The 20,106-nt window shown below is 42.7% G+C and overlaps 3 protein-coding genes across 6 annotated transcripts; 1 reads left to right on the forward strand and 2 right to left on the reverse strand.

Moving 5' to 3' along the window:
* The first annotated feature begins 43 nt into the window (after positions 1-43).
* On the forward strand, positions 44-7,253 carry sephs1 (selenophosphate synthetase 1). Of its 4 annotated transcripts, XM_037108250.1 has the most exons (11): positions 44-59; positions 222-310; positions 1,912-2,034; positions 2,161-2,257; positions 2,606-2,709; positions 2,848-2,955; positions 3,130-3,284; positions 3,405-3,495; positions 3,631-3,730; positions 4,351-4,563; positions 5,861-7,253. In XM_037108250.1, exons 3-11 carry the CDS (start codon positions 1,939-1,941, stop codon positions 6,073-6,075), a joined length of 1,179 nt encoding a protein of 392 aa, XP_036964145.1. In that variant the 5' UTR covers positions 44-59; positions 222-310; positions 1,912-1,938; the 3' UTR covers positions 6,076-7,253. The 4 variants fall into 4 exon arrangements, with proteins under 4 accessions (XP_036964145.1, XP_036964146.1, XP_036964149.1 ...); XM_037108251.1 differs by lacking the exon at positions 44-59 and having other exon boundaries at positions 214-310; XM_037108254.1 differs by lacking the exons at positions 44-59; positions 222-310 and adding an exon at positions 415-814.
* A 225-nt stretch (positions 7,254-7,478) lies between these two features.
* Positions 7,479-15,858, reverse strand: cpt1b (carnitine palmitoyltransferase 1B (muscle)). The gene is made up of 19 exons (XM_037108225.1): positions 15,710-15,858; positions 14,555-14,707; positions 14,259-14,398; positions 13,903-14,074; positions 13,665-13,766; positions 12,621-12,758; positions 12,463-12,540; positions 12,148-12,255; positions 11,881-11,965; positions 11,289-11,484; positions 11,018-11,203; positions 10,829-10,934; positions 10,630-10,746; positions 10,386-10,550; positions 10,149-10,283; positions 9,292-9,444; positions 9,060-9,173; positions 8,848-8,940; positions 7,479-8,732 (listed from the first exon to the last, which is right to left on the reverse strand). The coding sequence occupies exons 2-19, from the start codon at positions 14,693-14,695 to the stop codon at positions 8,613-8,615; spliced, it is 2,349 nt and encodes a 782-aa protein (XP_036964120.1). The 5' UTR covers positions 14,696-14,707; positions 15,710-15,858; the 3' UTR covers positions 7,479-8,612.
* Positions 15,859-16,044: 186 nt separating this feature from the next.
* On the reverse strand, positions 16,045-20,035 carry LOC119024969 (actin-binding protein IPP). The gene is made up of 9 exons (XM_037108226.1): positions 19,971-20,035; positions 19,332-19,775; positions 19,052-19,240; positions 18,753-18,937; positions 18,297-18,648; positions 17,935-18,080; positions 17,644-17,798; positions 17,386-17,543; positions 16,045-17,297 (listed from the first exon to the last, which is right to left on the reverse strand). The coding sequence occupies exons 2-9, from the start codon at positions 19,581-19,583 to the stop codon at positions 17,115-17,117; spliced, it is 1,620 nt and encodes a 539-aa protein (XP_036964121.1). The 5' UTR covers positions 19,584-19,775; positions 19,971-20,035; the 3' UTR covers positions 16,045-17,114.
* Positions 20,036-20,106: the final 71 nt, after the last annotated feature.

Genomic DNA, 20,106 nt, shown 5'->3' on the forward strand with positions numbered 1-20,106 from the left:
GCTCATTAAAGGGGATGTTAAAGCCGCCACTGTGCAGGCAGAGGACCCTTTGAGATCTCGTGAGTTTCCTCTTTGTTTTGTAAACCACATGTCGTTTTATGGCGGCGACTCGTGGCCGTATACTTACGAGCATCAAAATCTGGTAAAATATATGTGAGAGTTAATTTTTTCTGCCCGCGAGTTTTGCGCTAAACGACAAAAATGTATATTTTTTTCGTCAGGCGTTCTCCGCGGGCGCCCGATTCCAGCCCCAATGCATTCTGGTTCAGTCCCCGCTCTTCTGTCGGGATCCACCGCTAACGTGAAGCTGGTAAGGATAAACTGGTCAGAGCAATTAAAGGGGAAATGTTGCAAGAATATAACTCCGCTTTGGTCCTAAAATCGCATCTAGGGCAATTGTAAACACTTCTATTGCACCATGTCATTATAAACTTCACACAAGTAGCATGTTTGGTGCTCTTTTATTGATACTAACTCTGATGTTGCACACATCGCATGGCGTGGGACAGGAAAGGGTTAATTTTTTCCGCCGCCGACATTTTTATTCGGCGCTCTACGGCAACTTTTCAACTCGCATGTGCAGCGAGCTGGCGCTGTGTTTAACAGCTACAGCTCACATTTAGGTTGTAGTTTGTAACGGTGTGTTTTTCTTTAAAAAAAAACATACCTACGGCCCACAAACCCGCGACACTGGCAGCTCTTTGTTGCACAGAGCCGTTAATGCACATCACCTCATGCATTGATCAGCGTTTGCGAGCCAGATGCTAGCGCGGAAACGCAAACTGCCCTCTTTCCATGGCAAATAAACACAAAGGTGAACAGATGCAGCTGTCACTGTCTGCACGTATGTGTCACGGCTGAGCGCCCAGATGTTTACCAGGTTGTGTACGTTACAGAGAACAGACGTGTTTCCTCTGGTGAGCTCTGACACTGGTTAGCTTACAGGGTTGAATGAACTGAGCAGCATTTTGGCTCTTGAACACTCCCACTGTGCACTAACAGGCCCCTTCAGCAGCTTTCAGCAGTTTCAACAACAAAACAGGGTCGATAAGTTACCAGTGAATGGACTGGCTGCTGGCTAAGTTACTCCAGTTTTCATGTTTATGAAGGTCATTTCATTTTTATCTCTTATTATAAATAAAAACACAAAGAGTCGATCGGCACAGTGCTGCTTATTGTGAAGTTTTATGTTACCAGTGGAGGATGTGAGTGGTGCAGAGATGTTACTGAAGAGAGATGTGCTTTGCAGTTGGAGCTGCACAATATGATGAAAAAAAAAAAAGATTAAAAAAATAAAATAAGAATAATAATTTTGTGATTATAGATCAGTGGGAATGAGCATTTTTATAGCACAATTTTCACTCTCTCTGAAAAAACAAAACAAAACTAATGATGATGTGACAGTTGTTGGGTTAGGGTTAGGGTTACATGTTTTCTTACATCTGGAGAACAAGATTTGTCAGCCGGGGCATCTCTGCAGCGCCACAGTGCTTCATTATAATGCTGTTTTGTCACACATTTGACCTTTTATACAAACTTCTGTGATTTTGGCTATCGCACTTGGCTGGATTGCGATGTCAATAGTTGGATTATTCATACCCTCCTATTTGCATTCTGTAAAATGCAATTAGTGTGCACTTCAGAGATTTTATAAATCTTGTAAAAATGAAAATGAAAACACATTAACTGATTTGTTCTTAATTCATAATCAGCTCAGTTGGAGTGATGCACAAAGGGACACAGTTGTAAATAGCCTGAGATTTTATTGCAGTGTGGTGAATGAGCTGATGTATTGTGTTTTTGTGTAGTCTCTGTAATTAACAACATTTTCTCCTGGCCCCTTGTCACATTGGAAAAGTGCTTCTAATCACCAGTGTCATTGTTCTGTCCTGGTCACTGATGTGGTTCTAGTGGTGAAGGCCCAGACTTTCTTCAGACATGTCGGTGAGGGAGTCCTTTAACCCCGAAAGCTATGAGCTGGACAAGAACTTCAGGCTCACACGCTTCGCCGAGCTCAAGGGCACAGGCTGCAAGGTTGGCTCCCCTCATCACAATCTACTCTTTGATTAGATCCTCAAATGAATGAAATGCTGCAGCATATTAAAATGATACGATATCAGAATAATGTGCATAAACGTTGGTTATTGTCTTTGGTCCCAGGTGCCCCAAGATGTTTTACAGAAGCTGCTAGAAACCCTACAGGAGAACCACTATCAAGAGGATGAACAGTTCCTGGGGGCAGTTATGCCTCGATTAGGTAATTATGATCTTAATGTAGGACTTTAAAAACAAATAACCAAACATAGGCTTAAACAAACAACTGTAGCAGTTATATCCTCAAGATGAAGAAAGTAAATATGAAGTATATGGATTGATGAAATAACTTATGATAAAGAAATGTATTCATGGGACACTCGCCTATGTGTGAGAAGAATCTTCCTCTGTTGTTGAAACCAGTTGTGTGCTGGGATTAAAGACAGGAGCTGCTTCATGAAAGAATCCGCTCCCACACCAGTGACCTGCTGTAATATATGTAAATGACGATGCTTAACCCTAAGTATACTCTTCAGAATTTCACATACAGAGCTCTTTTATGTCTTTGAAGGCATAGGCATGGACACCTGTGTGATCCCCCTCAGACATGGAGGCCTTTCTCTGGTGCAGACAACAGATTACATTTACCCCATCGTGGATGACCCCTACATGATGGTATGGATCTCCTCCTCCTATTTATTGTACATACATGTGACAAATGGAAAGATTTCAGTGTCGGGTGTGATGAAGGCAGACTTTACACACCAACCTTTTTTATGTGTTTAACTTGAAAGTGTTACTGTTTTTTTGTAGGGAAGAATTGCTTGTGCCAATGTTCTAAGTGACCTGTACGCCATGGGAGTGACGGAGTGTGACAACATGTTGATGCTTCTGGGCGTCAGCAACAAAATGTCAGAAAAGGTAAGAAGCATGTCTGTTAATGCCTTCACTTTTCACTTTGTCTGGCAAATAACTGTGAAGAACTAATTGTGTTCACTGCAGAATGTATTATTATTAATATTAGTAGTAGTAGTAGTAGTAGTAGTATTACACTGTGTACCCTGTCTCTGCTCTGAATTTCCTGGGTCTTTACAGGAGAGAGACAAAGTTATGCCGCTGATCATCCAGGGGTTCAAAGATGCATCAGAAGAGGCTGGCACATCTGTAACAGGAGGACAGACGGTACTCAACCCCTGGGTGGTGATGGGAGGAGTAGCCACGACAGTCTGTCAGCCCAACGAGTTTATCATGTGAGAATTAACTTCCAACTGCATATTCACTCGACTTGACTTACGCCACTCAGATTTTCATCAGAAATGTATTATTTTGTTGTAATGCAACAAACCCTGATGATGTTTGACTGTCACCAGGCCAGACAATGCAGTGCCTGGAGACGTGTTGGTGTTGACCAAGCCACTTGGAACGCAAGTGGCTGTAGCAGTACACCAATGGCTTGATATTGTAAGTCCGCCTCTTCACTCATGAATAATATTGTCTGGACACTTTTTTTTTTTTGTAGGACACACGCTAAAGGTATCGGTTATGCATGTTTGCTTTTTTTAAAAAAAAAAAAAAAAAATGTTTTATCTCTCTCAGCCTGAGAAGTGGAACAAGATCAAGCTGGTGGTAACCCAGGAAGATGTAGAGCTGGCCTACCATGAAGCCATGATGAACATGGCTCGACTCAACAGGACGGGTAAGACGACAACGAATGTGTCGGAATAATCAATTTGCAGACTTACCTGCTTTACACCTTTTTTGAATGTTATTGTTTTCAAATAACTGAGCATGTTAAATTGAGCCTAACTACATCAGCTTTTGGGCAGACAAACGCTGAACTGGGGACATTTTTGTAAACAACAGCAGCCTCTGCAGCAGCCTGGCTGTACTGCATCTTCTGTGGCTGAGCAGCTTCTGTGAATAATGTGACACAAACTTGGGCTAGTTTTAAATTCTTAAGAGATAATGTTCCACTTGAAACACCCAGTTGTCTTCTCAAATAAGAACACTGGGAGATGGACACAGAAAAATGTCCTCATGTGCTTCACTGTGCTACACATCTGATTCTATTGTTTGGGTCTTTCATAAGATTGTTTCTTTGATTAATGCTTGAATTACAATATATATCATCACTATGGTTATTTGTTTGCTTTCAATGATGCACAATGTTTGACCCACAATGACGTGCATCCTTTGTGAATCAACGTTTGTCCCCTTGACTTATCCTCATGAAAACAGAATCATAAGCATCAGTAATGATCTAATTAATCATCCAGTTGCCCTTCTAACTCTCTCTCTCTTTGTGCTTGCTTGTAGCGGCTGGTCTCATGCACACCTTCAACGCTCACGCAGCCACCGACATCACAGGGTTTGGCATCCTCGGCCACGCTCAGACGTTGGCACGGCAACAAAGGAGCGAGGTGTCATTTGTCATCCACAACCTCCCAGTGCTTGCCAAGATGGCCGCCGTGTCCAAGGCCTGTGGGAACATGTTTGGTCTCATGCACGGCACCTGCCCCGAAACTTCAGGTGTGTGTTTTTGTATTCTTCCTCATCCACTGTATATTTTAAATGTCAGTATAAGGCACGTTTTTGTGGATTGAGCCTCACAAAGGTCAATAAAAAGAAATGCCTAACATGGTAAAACATTAATCTTGGGCTGTTCGATGGTCTGCAAAGTCGGTCACCCGTAGTATGGTTTTAGAAAAAGACCCCTTCTGTAGCATTCTGAACCAGCCACCGTGTCTCCAGTAATTATTTGTTTAGGAATATGATCTGAGAATTACGATAGTCTGGTCGTCCACAACAAGAACGAAAACTATATTCAAGTGGATGGCAGAGTCTGTGCCACACCACACGCCTGGATAACTTTCAATGCGATTTAAAGAACAAGAGAAAAACTGATAGCCAATCAAAATCCATCAGGATTTAAAAGGCCATCACTTGATTTTATGATATTGGTTTCTGTTGCCGACCTCTTTTCTGTCAGCTAATTGATTACATTTAGGAAACACTTCACATGATCTACTGTAGTAACCAATTCTTTGATACTCACACACCTTTTTAAATGTTTATATATAGTATATTAGGCTGTAAATCACGCATAAAAAAACATGATTTTACCTTTTTTCATTTTACTATACTGCCAAATGATCTTTGCCGTTGATGGGGTCTCTGAAGTTCTCTTTGATGTCTTTTATGATCAGCGTGTTGACTTCAAAAGACGACAGCTCTCCTAACAGAGTGATCGTCTCATCTTTGAAGAATTCCATACAACCAAATCCTTTTCTCTGTACAACTACAGCAGTAATGTTAAGCTTGGCGCTACCGTTTACAGAATGTTATTCATCAGTTTGGATGTTAACATCATCATGGTGATAGTTATTGTTATACTGATTGTTCCCGGTGTGAATGGCCTTTATAATGATGCAGATAATGAGGATTTCTATTTGTTTTGTTTTTTATATGTCTAACCCACAGAATCATTAGAACTAGTGTTGTAAGACAATCAAGTTGAACTATAATCAGTTTGGGTCAAAGGAATGTCGAAGTGGAGACAAGTGAACGGAGAACAACCCTGGTGTTATCAAGTCTCTATAAAGATTTATCCAGTCTGTAAGACAGGACGAAACTCACCGCTCTGCTGCCCCATCTAATGCCACCATGGCCCTGCGCCTTAGGACAACAATAATGTGATCAGCAGCAGCACTTAAATCTGTGCTGGTTAGATCAGCAGTCAGAGAACTGGGTACTCACCAGCTTCGCTACACATAAAAACGTAATTTGAGAGCCTTGTGACTGACCAAATCTCCTTTTTCCCTCACAGGAGGCCTGCTCATCTGTCTGCCGCGGGAGCAGGCAGCCCGCTTCTGTGCCGAGATCAAGTCCCCGAAATACGGCGAGGGCCACCAAGCGTGGATCATCGGGATTGTAGAGAAAGGAAACCGCACGGCTCGCATCATCGACAAACCGCGGATCATAGAGGTGGCACCACAAGCGGCCACGCAGAATGTCAACCCGACCCCTGGTGCAACTTCTTAATCCTCCCTCCTTGGCTGCATCATAGACCGGAACCCAAAAGCTCTGCTGAGTGATTTTAGACACATAAACTACAAAAAAAAAACATCCTAGAGTGTTGAAATATATACACAAAATAGTATGTACACAGAAAAGACTGGGTTGGTGTGCATCTACATGAGAAAACAGCCCCACACAGTGGCCCAAGGATCATGTCACCACCCAGTGGACTCAACCTGCAGTATCCCCATGATAAAATGGTTCAGAAATAGAGCATACTTAAAATCCGTTTGCCTTTTGTGTCTGTTGTATTCTGTTATGTTAAACGTGTGTGACTGGCAGGCAGCTTCTGATAAGCGAGCGATGATGATGATGTTGATGATGACAATAATCTGATACTGTTGATTCATTTTGAATCTGAGGACGTCTGGTGTCTGTTGCCACTTCGGGTCTTTTAGAATTGCTCTCATCAAGCAAGCAGACCGCGCGATGGTGTTTCTGTTTGTCTGTTCACTTTGTACAGTTATAAAGCCTAGTTTTAGTTCTTTGTTGTAACTGATGCCTTGAAAGAAACTGAGTATGACCAGAAAGGTTTGTTTTTTTATTACTTTGACTTTTTGTATTGTCCCCACTTAAACTAATAAATATTCAACTAGAAGATGGTGTTGTTCCGCCCGCTGTCTGGGAGCTGCACTCATGTGAATGATCCAAAACAAATGTGACATCATCTACTCTACTGCAGATCAATTTTTTTTTCTTCACATCACTAATTGATTCTGCTCCATTGCGCATTGACCTGAAGTCACAGATGTGAAGAAAGCTGCATACCACTCACGAGATTAACCATCTACCATGTGCATCCCTGACCTGTCATCATGTTGAGGGTTGTGTGTGTATTCAGTTTGCGTTACCTGGTCACAGAAATGTGCACCTGTAAGAAGCAGTCCAGGTTGTTAAGTAGCCTTCTAAGCAGTGAGCTTTCTGCCTTTTGTCAAGGGCTGGTGCATTTTGTTTTGCTCTCTCAGTGTTTCCAGGAGGATGTGCTGAGAGCAGCCTGATGTACTGTTATACAACCTCCAGCATCAGTTTTCTTTATCCTTATTGCCAGGATGGATCTGGAAAGGCCTCTGTAAATGTTCATATGGATGTCAGGAACAAGACCTCCACCCCACCTCTTAAAATAAACTTCTCTTATAATATGTTGTTTTTAGGTGTCCTTTTTTCCATGTCCTAAATTTGTTTATACAATTGTTTAAATGTGTTTAGTTCATAGCAAAGTTACCAGTATGATGGAAGGGGAGGCGCTAGAGGTTTTCATGCATGTGGTCATTTTTGAGAGTTTGAGACATTTAGCTTCCTTAATATGTCAGAATGACGTGAAAGAGGGGTAAAAAAAATGCCCAAAATGAGCATATAGGGTTTTTTTCTTCCGATTTCTGTTAATTGATTTATTCAAATCAGTTTCACAGTCATGGAAAACACATGAAAAATGAGAGAACAAGCAGAATGTCCTGGAAAATCTTGTGATGTCCTGAAACATGATTTAAACTACCCAAAACTACACAATACAGTATGGAATTAGTAGTTTACTGTGTAGTATTATAAAAATGTAGATTTTTCTCAGCGAGTTGTTCATTTTAAGTGACTTGTCGTTTTTCTGTTTTTGTAGATTTCCTATTGCTCTTGATGAAAGCAAAACTCCCAGCAACCCTTGTGTTACTGGTGTTCGTGCTATTCAGTTATTGATGTCCAGACAATCGTGGATAACACACCGTCATTAACAAGAGAAAAAAAGTATTGGGGTCATGAATTGATTAATTAAGGAATATATTAGTTTATGGGTGCCAGATAGATCGTCACTGAAAATGTCCTGGAAAAGAGTGAGAACCCTGATTAGACATGAGCCATATTTGCATAGTTTAACATAAAATATACAAAAAAATTACCCTAATGCAAGTAATCAAGTGGGGAATCCTCAAGATATTGTTTTTTTGTTTGTTTGTTTGTTTTTTAAATATATATTATCTCCCTTTGATTTCCAATGATTTGCATTTCTACATATATTGCACAAAAAGCACTCATGGTGAGCTTTAATGTGTTAATCAAAAAATGACAAACACCTTAACAGGTACAGCAAGCTCATCAAGTAACAAAGGATTTATATCTTCAAACATAGTACTAAATTCTTTTAAGCAGATTATTTACAACCTTCTTATGCACAAACCACAGACCATATATAAATATTTTTGATGTATTATATTGTGTTTGTATACAGTCTTTGGCATAAACTGATGATAAGTTTCAGCGTTTTGCTGATAATACAGATCACATCTTTCCCTCGGCACCAAAACAACACAGTTCTGAAAAGTATAATAGTGTATAAATAGAAATAAATTAGAGGAGTAACAACTAGTCCTTCTGTCTGACAGAGTGGAATGACCAGCTCCTAGAATGTGACCAGAATAGCAAAAAAAAAAAGATCAGAAGTGCAGCCTGTCACCAGAAGCATGGCAAAGACACTCATAGGTTTCTCCTGTGAGTCAACTGCAGCACAGTGTCCGTTATATGTGCTTTTTCCCATTTTCCAGATGCTCCACAATCTTCTTATTGTTTTCAAGCTTGAAAAGGGCCTGGATATCAACCATGGCCTTCCAGATGTGCTGACCAAACCGGTATGAGTCCTGCAGGTCACACAGTGAGGCATTAACAGAGAGAGAGAAATACAGAGTTGAGTTTTGACAGCTAGCTGAGATGTAACTCAAACACAGATGTGCTGGTGTCATTTTGTGCTCTTACTGTGTCGGGGCAGGAGAACTTGCAGGAGATGTGGAATGTGATGAGGTTCTCCCCAACAATTATATAAGACACACCATAACCGTCATCAGCCACCTGCAGGGAGACGAGATGTGGTTATATTAACGTATAAAAACCCTCCAGCGTTAGGACAACAGGGTGAGATATTTAGACTAATTTGTGCGCATCTGTAAAATAAAATAAATGTAACTCACTGGTCCAAATCCACCACCAGCACCCACATATTTAGGGAATTTGTTGATGTCAACTAAATTGAGCTGCTGCTGTGGAGTCTGGCTGGTGGACAACTTCCAGGGCTCTGAAAGCACCTAGAAGCAAACATATTGCTGTCATGAACGATGGCAGATAAGAGTGGAGAATGGTTGCGAGAGCATGAAAATGAATTAGAAACCAATATAATAAAAGACAAATGATTGTAGTTCTAACCTTCTTGAGAAATGGCGAGTCAACACCAAGGTATTTGGACACAATGTAGAGACAGAACAGGTGGCGGTCAATACCAGAACCAGTCATGGCCAGACGATACATGTTTTGGTGCTTATCGGCTGCCTTTCTGAACAGGGCAAGTCTCTGTACATTCTGAGCACAAAAGCAAACGGCACGCAAAGGACGACATGAGACGCTATCATCGAGTCAGAATGACATTATTTCTGTTAATGTGACAAGTCAACGCTGCCAAAACATCCGGGAGTTCGGAGTCCAAGGCACTGACATACTGACGCACGGCTGGCTTCAGGTCTTGATGACCAAGAACTGAGCAGCACAATGTGACCTCTCGAAAGGTGACCTTCATTCATACATTAAGTGTGTACACACACTCCATGTCACTGATAACACACACATGTCACACTGTCTTAAGTCTATTTATTCTGGAAAACAAGGCACAAGGCACAAGGCACAGTTTTTCATTGAACTTCACTGAACCTATTTCATGTTGTGCTTCCTGGTCTATTTTAAAGGGTAACTCCACCAATTTTACATGTGTCTACAGGTCTTTGCGAGTACTGCTGCATATGTGAAAAAAATAGTATAAAGCCTTTTGTGGCTCCAGAGGAAGCTGCATGTAATCTGATAAACTGCCTCCAGTCAGCGTTATCTATTGTTCTGCTGTGTCGATTTTGTTTGATCATTTGATTTTTATTAAAATGACATACAACGTCCTCTTTTCACACATGCAGAACAGTATGTTAAATGTTACCCTTTAAACCCCAAGGTCCCCAAATTGGGGGACCCTAACCCTGACCCTAAAAAATGTGTTTCTGTGTATCTGTGTGTCTACTTACTGTTGCACCTGTGTCCTCCATGGCTCTGACGAAGGCCACGGCCTCAGACGTGCAGGAGCGCACCGTCTCCGTCCGTCCGTCTCTGAACATACGAGTCATCGATGACTCGTACGTCAGACAGAACACTCCCTGGTCCTAGAAAGCAGATGTATTGAACCCATTTATTGATGATGACAGTGAGCAACAGTGGCGGTAATGTGACTCAGTTGACAGGAGGGTGTATGATGGCAGCCCTACCCTGAACTGTGCCAGCTGCAGCGCCAGCTGAATAAAGGCATCGGGGCTGGTCCGGCACTTCTTGATCAGTCCTTTCCCAAACTCGGTAAACAGGCAGCCATGGAAGTCCACGTCATCAGCTATCTGCTTGGCTGATAAGTATGATTTCTCTATGGCGTCTTGGCACTAAGAGAGGGGAATTACTAGTTAGATTTGTGATGAAAACACAGCTACAGCACCAACAGGTGGATGACTGCTGCCGTACCTCTGCTGGAATCTGCCACTGCAGTCGAGTGGGACAAGGTAAGCCTTTGTTCACATCCCCTTTACAGTGTCCCTCCTCCGTATAGCCAAGATGGAAGCAGTCTGTTGCAAGGACATACTACACATGCAGGACAAGACAGTTGAAGATAACTGCATCAGTTCTGAATCATTATTTTGAAATACCCGCACACGTTCTGTACCTCCCACATATGTCCTACGATCGGTGCATCCGCCCAAGAATGTTCAGCGTTTATGCCCATTTTTCCATTTGGATAAGAGATCAAGTTAAAAGACTTGTCAAACCACCTGTGGAAAAAGAGAGAACAACTTTTCTTAGGGAAACCAAACCACTAGAAGTCTAACCAAGGCAGAGAACTTCCCCTGCCTACCTGTCATAACATTTTCCATGAAGCAGGGACTTGGCGTAACTGTCAAGCGAACGGGTCTTTGCAGGGTCGTAACCCTGCGGCTCGTCATCCAGAGTCAGGAAGAAGGCAGCTGACTCAATGGCATCCAGGGACGCTTTGTTTACCCCCTGGCCGAAATATTTAATCCGAGCCCGAGCCCATGGAACTCTAGAGGGGCGGGATGTCAGAGTGAGATCATTTTCCATCCTCTATTTTATGTGTTTGTACAACGTGTCCTGTGCTGTGTGTGTACCTGCTTCCTGCAGTCAGGGCAGCTAATTTGAGTTCTCCTGGCTGTGGTTCGGATGTGTCATTGAGGATCCTCTGAAACTGTGTCTCGAGTTCACTGGGTAATAGGTGGCGGCCTCCGGTGTACAGCCACACTTGGAAGAAACGGCCCTTGTGGTAGACAAGCAGGTGCTTCCTGTCAGTCAGGTGCTGCACGATATCTGCAGTGATGGGTACAGCGAGAGAAGGAAGGGTGTGTGGTCAGGGGACGAAGGTACAATAAATCTCAAAGATAAAATCTAGAATATGAGTGGAAGTGTGACCTATTTTGCACAAACAGATGGACGAATGCTCCCCTTTAGCCCACAAACTTAATCCTGAGCGCCTGCTAGACAGTTGTTAGAGTTTAAATCAGGAATCACTGGCCGGGGTATTAAACTTTCAAGCCAGTTGTTATCTTCAGCATACCTCAATTAGTGAATCAAAGCAGTTTTTAACAGCTGATGGAAAAAGTTGTGCTGTGACATTGAGTTTCAGCCCAGGACAGGAGCTGTCTGCCCCAAGCGTCAGAGTTTTTATTTACCCTTTAAGCTGTTCAGACCTAAACAGTCTCTCACCTGTTTCAATCCCAGGGATGCGGGTGGTGTTAAACATCCTCTCCATCTGAGTGGAGCACATAGGAACGGTCCCCAAAGCCCTCAGCTGAGAAGAAGAGAACGAAAATGAAATCATCAGGTTGAGTTTAGGTACACTGATTTAAAGAAGCACCAAGGTTGAGTGTTTATACTGAGGCTGGGGAGAAGATGCCGAGTGGTTTCACACCGGGTTGGTTTGAAGCCTAATTTGGTGATTTAGGTGTTTTGAGAAGAGCAGGCAGACATTACCGGTGCATGTTCACCGCGTTCCAGCTTGCGCCTGTACTGCAGCATGGCGTGGACCACATTCCCTGCCCGTGCAGCCTGTCGGTGTGTTGGGGTCATGTACAAGAGGTCCTGCACACAAAACACATCCACCACAAAGATGAAGTAGACAAATCACATCAACACAAAGTCACATGTCAATTTTTTGTTTGTGAATTTTTTAGTTTATCTTGTTCTTGTTCTTAGTTTATCTTGTTATAACTTCTGTATTGCTGGTAAGTAAGATTTCTAACGCACACCTCTGGTATAACAAGCTGACCTGGTTACAATCAGTCTTACCATTATATAGAAGTTACTGTTCACCATGATAGGACTCCTGCTCCTCAGGTAGATGTACTCCTCCCACCAGTCACTCACCTGGAGATCATAACACAGTGTTAGTGCATAACATCTCGACTCAACTGAGTTTGTCGTATCACTTTTTGAACACTACTCACATAATTTGTTGCCCACCAGGATTTTAAGATCAGGTATCTCTGTAGCTGGGCTGCTTTGGACTCTTTAAAGTCATTGGCCAAAATCTCCATTTGGTTGTACTGCTTAGTGTCCAGCAGAGGACGGACTGACTCGAGGTACTGAGGGGAAAAAAAACCACAGCGTGTGTTGCCAAGATGAAGGAGCTGCACAAACAAAAAAAAAGGCCGGAAGAAATCTGGCACATGCACATTAAACAGGATCTGCACATGACTTTACTCCTGTTTCTATCGCCGGGTGCAGGAAGGCAGCTAGAACAGTAGATGGTGGTAAATTCATGCTGTGTCAGTGTGGAGTTATTTTGATCTTCCAGTAGAAAGACCCATTGTACAATCTGCAATTTTGTCTGCACTTGATTATAGTGATATTGTGGACGCACATGCCTCTCACTCCACATTAAAGCCCCTTGGCTCTGCATCACGTGATAAATATCTCGCTCAACATTGCATTTTATAAGAATAGTTAGGGTGGTCTTCTTTAACAAACAGAAGGAAGCAGCACTGTGTGTTGTTTAATTATAACACTCGACTGCAAAAACTACCTCTGCTGTCTGAACACAGTTCTTTTTAAATTTCAGGTCATGGAAGATTTTGACATTTAAATACAATGTTGTATACAGATGGATGAGCACCAAAAAGTATAAAGTTAAATTTTCTTATTTAATTGGAATATTTTAAAAGGTTTTAATGTGCAATCCCACTTATACACGATTTTCTTTACTAAAACCTTACACTTGAAATGTTTATGGTTTAGTACACGGTAGAAATCCTCCAGGGATAACCTGACTGGATACAAATGGCTTCAAATATAGTTTTTGCATATGATCACAGTCATTTTCTGGACGTGTTTGTTAGAAATCAACATATTTAGACAGTGCTTAGTTACCAGCTACTCATGGCATCCCACAAATACTGTATATATCCACATCATTCCTTTTTAAAAAGCTATTGTCCACATATACTTGTGTGGTGGTTGTCATGGAGGGTCAATACTGTGTCAGTACACACCCTGTGAATTGTATCATCCACACTGGGCACAGGGAGGCGCGGTAAGGAGGCCTGGAAACTGTAGAGCAGCGGTCTGCGCCCGGAGAACATCTTCACCAGGCTCTGGTCACAAACAGATAACATCCAGAACATCATACAGATACAGTTCAGTCGCTGACCTTATCTTCTGCGCTGAGTGACGGACATGAACATTAAGCAGATTAACAGGTTGTACTGGCAGCCAGTAAGGACGACCTACCAGCCACAGTTTAGTTGACGTGCTCATTTTTCCATGGGATTCAAAGATCCATCCATGGTAGGAGAGGAGGGCCTTGAGAGTGTATCTCAGGAGGTAGATGAGGGACAGCCACAGTCCAGTGGCAAACAGGATGGCACTCAGCACCGCTCGGGTCTGCGCTGACAAATAGTCTCTGCCCAGAAAAGGCACAACACTGCCTTTGTCAACAATAGGGTAAAATATGACGCCAGGGAATTGCAGAGTTACTGTATTTTTTCAGATCGCTGACTAACTGCACAAGTCATTTAAAACAAGCAGCTCTTGAAACTGAACCACAACATTGAAACTGGTTATACATTCTGCTGCAGGTTTCTGACCTGTGTGGTAGGTTTTCCTTGATTGCGTCAATCATTCCTAGAGAGGGGTCGACACGGATGTACAGGGAACTCATCATGGCAATCACAACTATCAGCCAGCTGGACGGACTGGCAGGGTACACACCGGCCAGAATGCCATTCTGGAAAAGCAACCAGAGTTAATGTCAACACATGATTATTCTTCATCATCTGTGTTCTGTTCAGACAATGTGATGAACATACACTTGTTATCTTATGTTGTTGTGACTCTACATATTTAAACACAGAGCTAGATCAGACCTGTTGGTTAATTGTACCTTGAATTGAATGGCTTTCTTCTTCCATGCTGTCACTCCTGACAGGTAGATGTTTTTGATGACCTCTTGACTCAGTTTAAGGTCCACACCATCTGGGCGCACGGTGAACTGGAAGCCCACCGCCTGATGCGCCTCAGCCATCTCTGATTAATCCTAACATGGAAATAAAAGGGAAGTGTCTTGAGTTGATTCTTCTATCAACTCTAAGGTAAGTTTAAGTTCTTCTGTACTCTTTTATGAGTCATAAGATCATGATAATCATGTATTTGTCATTATTGGGTGATAGTTCTCCCAAGGTCTCAATGTCCATGATGCAAAGACCCTAATTTCCTCTGAGTCATGTACAGTTTTAGAGTCACTGGGTATTTTATTCATTACTATACCACATCTTCCTTCTGTCCTTCCCTTTTATCAAGTAAAGTTTGTTTATTATGTTTGCTCACAATGTGATAGCAATATGAAATTCACAGACGTCAGTATTAAGTAATCTACAGTATATATATACATACTGTACTGTATACAGTCGTAAAGTTTGGAGGAGTTCATTCATTGTCTTTTAAATGAAGTTGTGCATTTGTGAAAAAACAAAAACAAAAATATTTGGAGTTCACACACACACCACTCCGTGTAATAGGCTGGGAGACAGGTCTAGGATTTCTTTTTCCATGTCATATGACTGAGCAGCCACCAAGTGGGACAAAGTTCAACGGCCAGATATAGCAGCGCACCGGCTCAGCATGTGCGCAGTCCACAGATGGGTATGAAAATATAAACACAGAGTACAACCAACAGATGAACACCCGACTCTTTGCTTTTAAAGTGCAGTGTGAGAATTGTTACACAAGTTTAAGGTCAGAATTCATTCTTAGCGACACCAAAACAAAACAAAAAAAAAAAAGATACATTTATTGGCACTTGACTGTGGAATTAAACTTCAACATGATTTTTACCTACATTTTTTGCATTCATGGCTTCACACAATGAAAACAACACACTAAAAGATTTCAATCATTTTGTATGTTCATTCTAACCTGTTACTATATAATCTTAAGTAAACAGAGCAAGAAGTTTACAGAACGACTATAAACCTCTACAGCTGCATGCAGAGCTGAGTAAGAATGACAAAAAAAAAAAAAAGACAAACCCATACTTTACCTTCTGTGAGACCAGAATCAGTATAATCCACTCAGCCAGAACAGAGCTGTGACTTTGTGTCAGTGAGTCGGTGAAATTCTTCTCCTCTCAGGCTTGTGTTCTCTGTGTGACTCCAGTGCCCTTGATGTGGCTTTTCCTCAGGTAGTGAGATCAGAGCTGTCGGCTCCAACCCGCCCTCTCTCACCCCCCTTCTCCTGCACAACTCTGCCTCTCGTCCTCTCTCACCCATGACATGCTCATTTTTGTAACAAGACACCAAACATAGACAGAGCCAAACCTCACGTGCCTCCTGGTCTCTGCTATGAAACTGAAGCTGCTGCAGTGCCGTCTTAGGATGTGACCGAGAGCAATGTGCCATTTTCTCTTCATTGACTGAGAGTGCAAGCAGTGTTCAAATGTGGCGGACAGCATGAAACTCTCAGGATACCATCAGCTGATTCTAGCATCATGACTTTGCCTGGATTACAGGATAGTAAATAGAGTTTTTTTTTTCTAAAAGGAGACAGAAAACAAAATATGCTATCTTAATCGTGTGACATTTTCTGACCAAAGTGATATCACAACATTCAAATCCAATAATACTGTATGTATGAAAGGAAATGTCTTCATAAACAACAAACAAGAAAATAAACAGGATTTGAGTCTTGGGTCGGGTCATAACTTCCATGGTGTCATAAAAAGATTCTTATCATAAATAACCTTTATTAACCAAGGATAAAATTTCATCAATTTCACAAAACTACTTTCTGCACATTTGTGATACTTTCTTGATACTATCTCTTGATAAAAAAAAAAAAATGTTTACCATCTTTGCAGTAACTTAAATGATAATAATAAAAATCTACTTTAGTAGAGAAAGCATATATGACAGCTGTGTTACAATAAAAATGCTAAATATATTTGGCATTTAAAATGAAATGAAATTGCTTTATTTTAGATGTTCGGTGAGGGTGGGTCCTTTTTGACCCGGAGGACGAGGAGCGTATACAGAATGTTAAGACAACAGGAGGATTAAACAAGGATAAAATCTGATTGGGATTTAAAATTTCACATGCAAGGGCAGAACTGTAGAAACTACACAGAATGTGCAGGTACTCATACAGCAGAAACTAAAACCAGGCTATGTACCAAAGGCCAAACTGAATATAATCGCAGTATAACTTACAATGAAGTCAAGTTCTGAGGTTCTCTTTGCTCTTTAAGCTTTAAGACATATGTCCATTGTAGTCTGCGCCAATAGAAACAAACTTTCAACTAAAAGCCTGAGATGGTGATTATCCACCATCGCTAATCCACCAAGGGAGTCAGTTCATCTCCTTATATTTGTGAAAGAATCAAGCAGCGTCACTGTACTGTAATCCACAAAAACAAGAATGGCAGTGTGGCAAAGAAGCTGACTACAACATTAGAAGTGAAGATAAAAAATAGCCTCATAGCGAGTGGAGATGGGGAGAGGAGGAAGAGCTCTGGTGGAGAGCGTCTGGAGATCCATCCTCGCAACGGTGTTGTGCTCTATGCTGGGCATCAGCACCTGCTCACCTGCGACTGTCCCCTGTCCTGCAAAGGCAACTTTCTCAGCCCTGTGCACCTGAGAAAGGAAAAAAAAGATTATACAAGAGAAAATAGATTTCTATGATATTCTTCTCCTATTAATGCAGTTTAGTCTCGATTCGTACCTGTCCCCATCTGTGGGACTGGAGGCAGAATGATGTCACCACATTTTCGGAGTTGTTCCCACCGATCACAAGCAGCCTGTCAGTGGCACACAGGAAGTAAAGAGCAGGGAGGTCTGCATCTGCTCTGGTGAGGGTGGGAAGCAGTTCAGTCCAGGAGTCTAACAGCCAGAGAGAATAGAGAGGAAACTTTATTCAGAGGTCCAGATTAGGAGATGGTGTGAACTGTAAGTAGGGCAGGGTTACACTCTTCTGCCTCACCTTGTCTTGTGTCGTACTGCAGCAGCAGTTTCTCTCCAGTCCTCTGGATGCTCCCCAACACGTAGAAACAATGCCCGAGGCTGGTGGCAAGGGGCACGTCATGGGACAAGGACATGGTGAACTGGAAGTCCGTGAGCGGCAGTGAGGAGACAAACCTAGTGATACAACAACAGATGATTAAAGGATGCTTTGCTGAGGGAGAAACAATCAAAAGAAGAAAAGACAAAAGCATTTCTCATTGTCATCCCAATAATCTACCAGCTGTGAGACCGAGACGAAGAGGACGCGTACCTCCACGTGTCGTCCCATGGATCGTAGCATTCTACAGCTGTATAGAGAGCCGTGTTGGAGTCAGGAGTCACCAAGGACTCCAAGTACCAGCCTCCCACTGCGTAAATACAGCCTTCACAGGCCACAGCACTGAAGTGCCTTCTGTGCTGTGGAGGCAACAGATGGTGCCAGTTTTCATTAGAGTTATATAGATGATCGAGGGAGAAAAGACAAGAGAGGTTTTATTTTGGCAGTTAGGTCGCCAGAGTAAAACTGAAAGACTGCATTGCAAACGTGCATTACCGATATTTTATCGAATGGGTTGATTTTGGGTAAGACCGTCCGAACATCAGCTTGAGTCACAAGCTAGAGGGCTGTCTCACCTTGATCAGAGGCGCCGTGGTGACCCATGTATTAGTTAAGGGATTATACCTAAAAGAAGCCATCTTGAACTCCCAGCCTCTCCGCACACGGTGCCTGTAGCCTCCTATAATGTACAGGTAGTTATACAGGACCACTGTGGTGAAACACCACTTATCAGCCCTGAAAGGAAACTCTGTAACTGGATACCAGTCTCCACTGTCCTCGGGCCCTTTCAGGGTGAAGATATATCGTGCACATTCTGTTTCTGGGTCGTTCCAAGTGGTCAGGTTCTCTTTTCTCAGGCTGCAGAGACGTCGGTCTCCTTGAATCCTCAGCTGGACCACTTCATCCTTCTCTTCATCGTTCAGACACCTGAGGTATGAGTCGGGTTTGGTGACAAGAAAGAAGCAAACTCAATACTCAGCAGCAAATCACAAAAACATCCCACAGATTAAACGTTATACATCATCGCATACTTGATGAGCTGAGGCATCTCCAGCAGGTTTCTGCCCAGGAAGGTCAACACCGTCTTCTTCAGCTCCACGCAGCAGATCTCCTGAGCCAGACTCAGGTAGGACAAACAGTTAGCTGGGCTGAGTTCATCTGCCAAGAATGACAGGCACTTTGAGAGGAAGCCCTGAGCCAGGAGATAGCTACTGACCTCCAGGGTCAGAGAGGGAGAAAAGAAAGGGAGAACCACAGCACCTGATTTGCAAATGTGAGCATGAGATGTCCAAGCAGGATCAGTGGTCATGGTTATATGGCGTTTGCATACCTGGATGTGCGTGTCCAACTCTTCCTGAGGGACTTTAAACTCATCATGGAAGGAGAACTCAAGGAGACTGTAGAAGACGGAGGAGGACACGTGGTCCAGGTGGATGAGGCTTTCTGAGGTCTCTCTCATTCTGGACTGGGACAAGGCTCGGAAATACTCGCTGCACTCCGAGAGTCTCCCGAGGTTGACCTTTAAAATGAATTAATAACCCACGAATGCAGTTAGTTTGTGATTAACCTGCACAGTTGTGAGAACTGCGTTTTGTGTTTTTTTTACTCACATTGAATGCATGTGTGCTGGTTTGGACTGTAACCATGGTTTCGTCCACATCTCCAAGGTGATATGTGCGGAGCGCCTCATCGGTTTTCCACTCCTCTGAGTCTGCCTTGTATGATCCTCCATCTGTGACACCTGGGGATGCTATCCAGGTGTTGACTATCGGAAGAGCTCCCCAAAGTCTTGCAAGGCCACATTTCAGCCATAAGCTTATACACTCAAAGACTGTCATGAAATATTGCAGGAGAGGATTCATTTCAGTGCTGTCTGGATCCAGGTTTAGCCCATCGTAACAGTTTTAAAACCACTTGTGCCATGTGTTATCGTCATATATCTAAAAGGTCTAAGTGCCTCTCACACAGCCACTGCTCCAATCACATATTCAGAATGACAATGTAAGCCCCCTAAAGAAGGGAAGACAAGCCCCCTGAAGAATCCCAAACAGCCGCTGCAATGGAAAAATAAGAGGACAGAACGGCCTGTTTAGTCCAAGTTCCAACAGCGCGTCTCCTTTTCCTCCCACTGCAGCTCTCGCAGTCACATGCCCTCTGACAGCACACACAGCCAAACAGCTGAGGGCAAAGATTTAAGGCCACATGCCAACAGAAACAGCATGTTAAAGGAAAACAGCGCGGTGCTTCACCTTCAACTTCAGAATTCCTGTCTGTTCTGCAGCAGATACAGTCGATTCAGAAGAGTCCCTTGGATCTTTGAGCGGTGCATTTCCTTGCAGCCGGTCTATTTTGGGCACATGGAGGTGGGACAACAGTCAGCCCTCT

The sequence above is a fragment of the Acanthopagrus latus genome, chromosome 8 (assembly GCF_904848185.1).
Source record: "Acanthopagrus latus isolate v.2019 chromosome 8, fAcaLat1.1, whole genome shotgun sequence".
NCBI classification, from domain to species: domain Eukaryota; kingdom Metazoa; phylum Chordata; class Actinopteri; order Spariformes; family Sparidae; genus Acanthopagrus; species Acanthopagrus latus.

What these genes read in the sequence shown, in the direction of transcription:
- sephs1 (XM_037108250.1), top strand. Translation starts at nt 1,939, where the DNA reads ATGTCGGTGAGGGAGTCCTTTAACCCCGAAAGCTATGAGCTGGACAAG. An exon ending in GCAACAAAATGTCAGAAAAG is followed by an intron (nt 2,956 to 3,129) that starts GTAAGAAGCATG and finishes GGGTCTTTACAG; the next exon opens with GAGAGAGACAAAGTTATGCC. An exon ending in CACCTGCCCCGAAACTTCAG is followed by an intron (nt 4,564 to 5,860) that starts GTGTGTGTTTTT and finishes TTTCCCTCACAG; the next exon opens with GAGGCCTGCTCATCTGTCTG.
- LOC119024969 (XM_037108226.1), bottom strand. Translation starts at nt 19,583, where the DNA reads ATGAATCCTCTCCTGCAATATTTCATGACAGTCTTTGAGTGTATAAGC. An exon ending in CCATGGGACGACACGTGGAG is followed by an intron (nt 17,799 to 17,934) that starts GTACGCGTCCTC and finishes TTGTATCACTAG; the next exon opens with GTTTGTCTCCTCACTGCCGC. An exon ending in GCAGTACGACACAAGACAAG is followed by an intron (nt 17,544 to 17,643) that starts GTGAGGCAGAAG and finishes TCTGGCTGTTAG; the next exon opens with ACTCCTGGACTGAACTGCTT.
- cpt1b (XM_037108225.1), bottom strand. Translation starts at nt 14,695, where the DNA reads ATGGCTGAGGCGCATCAGGCGGTGGGCTTCCAGTTCACCGTGCGCCCA. An exon ending in TGGATGATACAATTCACAGG is followed by an intron (nt 12,759 to 13,664) that starts GTGTGTACTGAC and finishes TTTTCCCCTCAG; the next exon opens with TACCTCGAGTCAGTCCGTCC. An exon ending in CCTGGTGGGCAACAAATTAT is followed by an intron (nt 12,541 to 12,620) that starts GTGAGTAGTGTT and finishes TATGATCTCCAG; the next exon opens with GTGAGTGACTGGTGGGAGGA.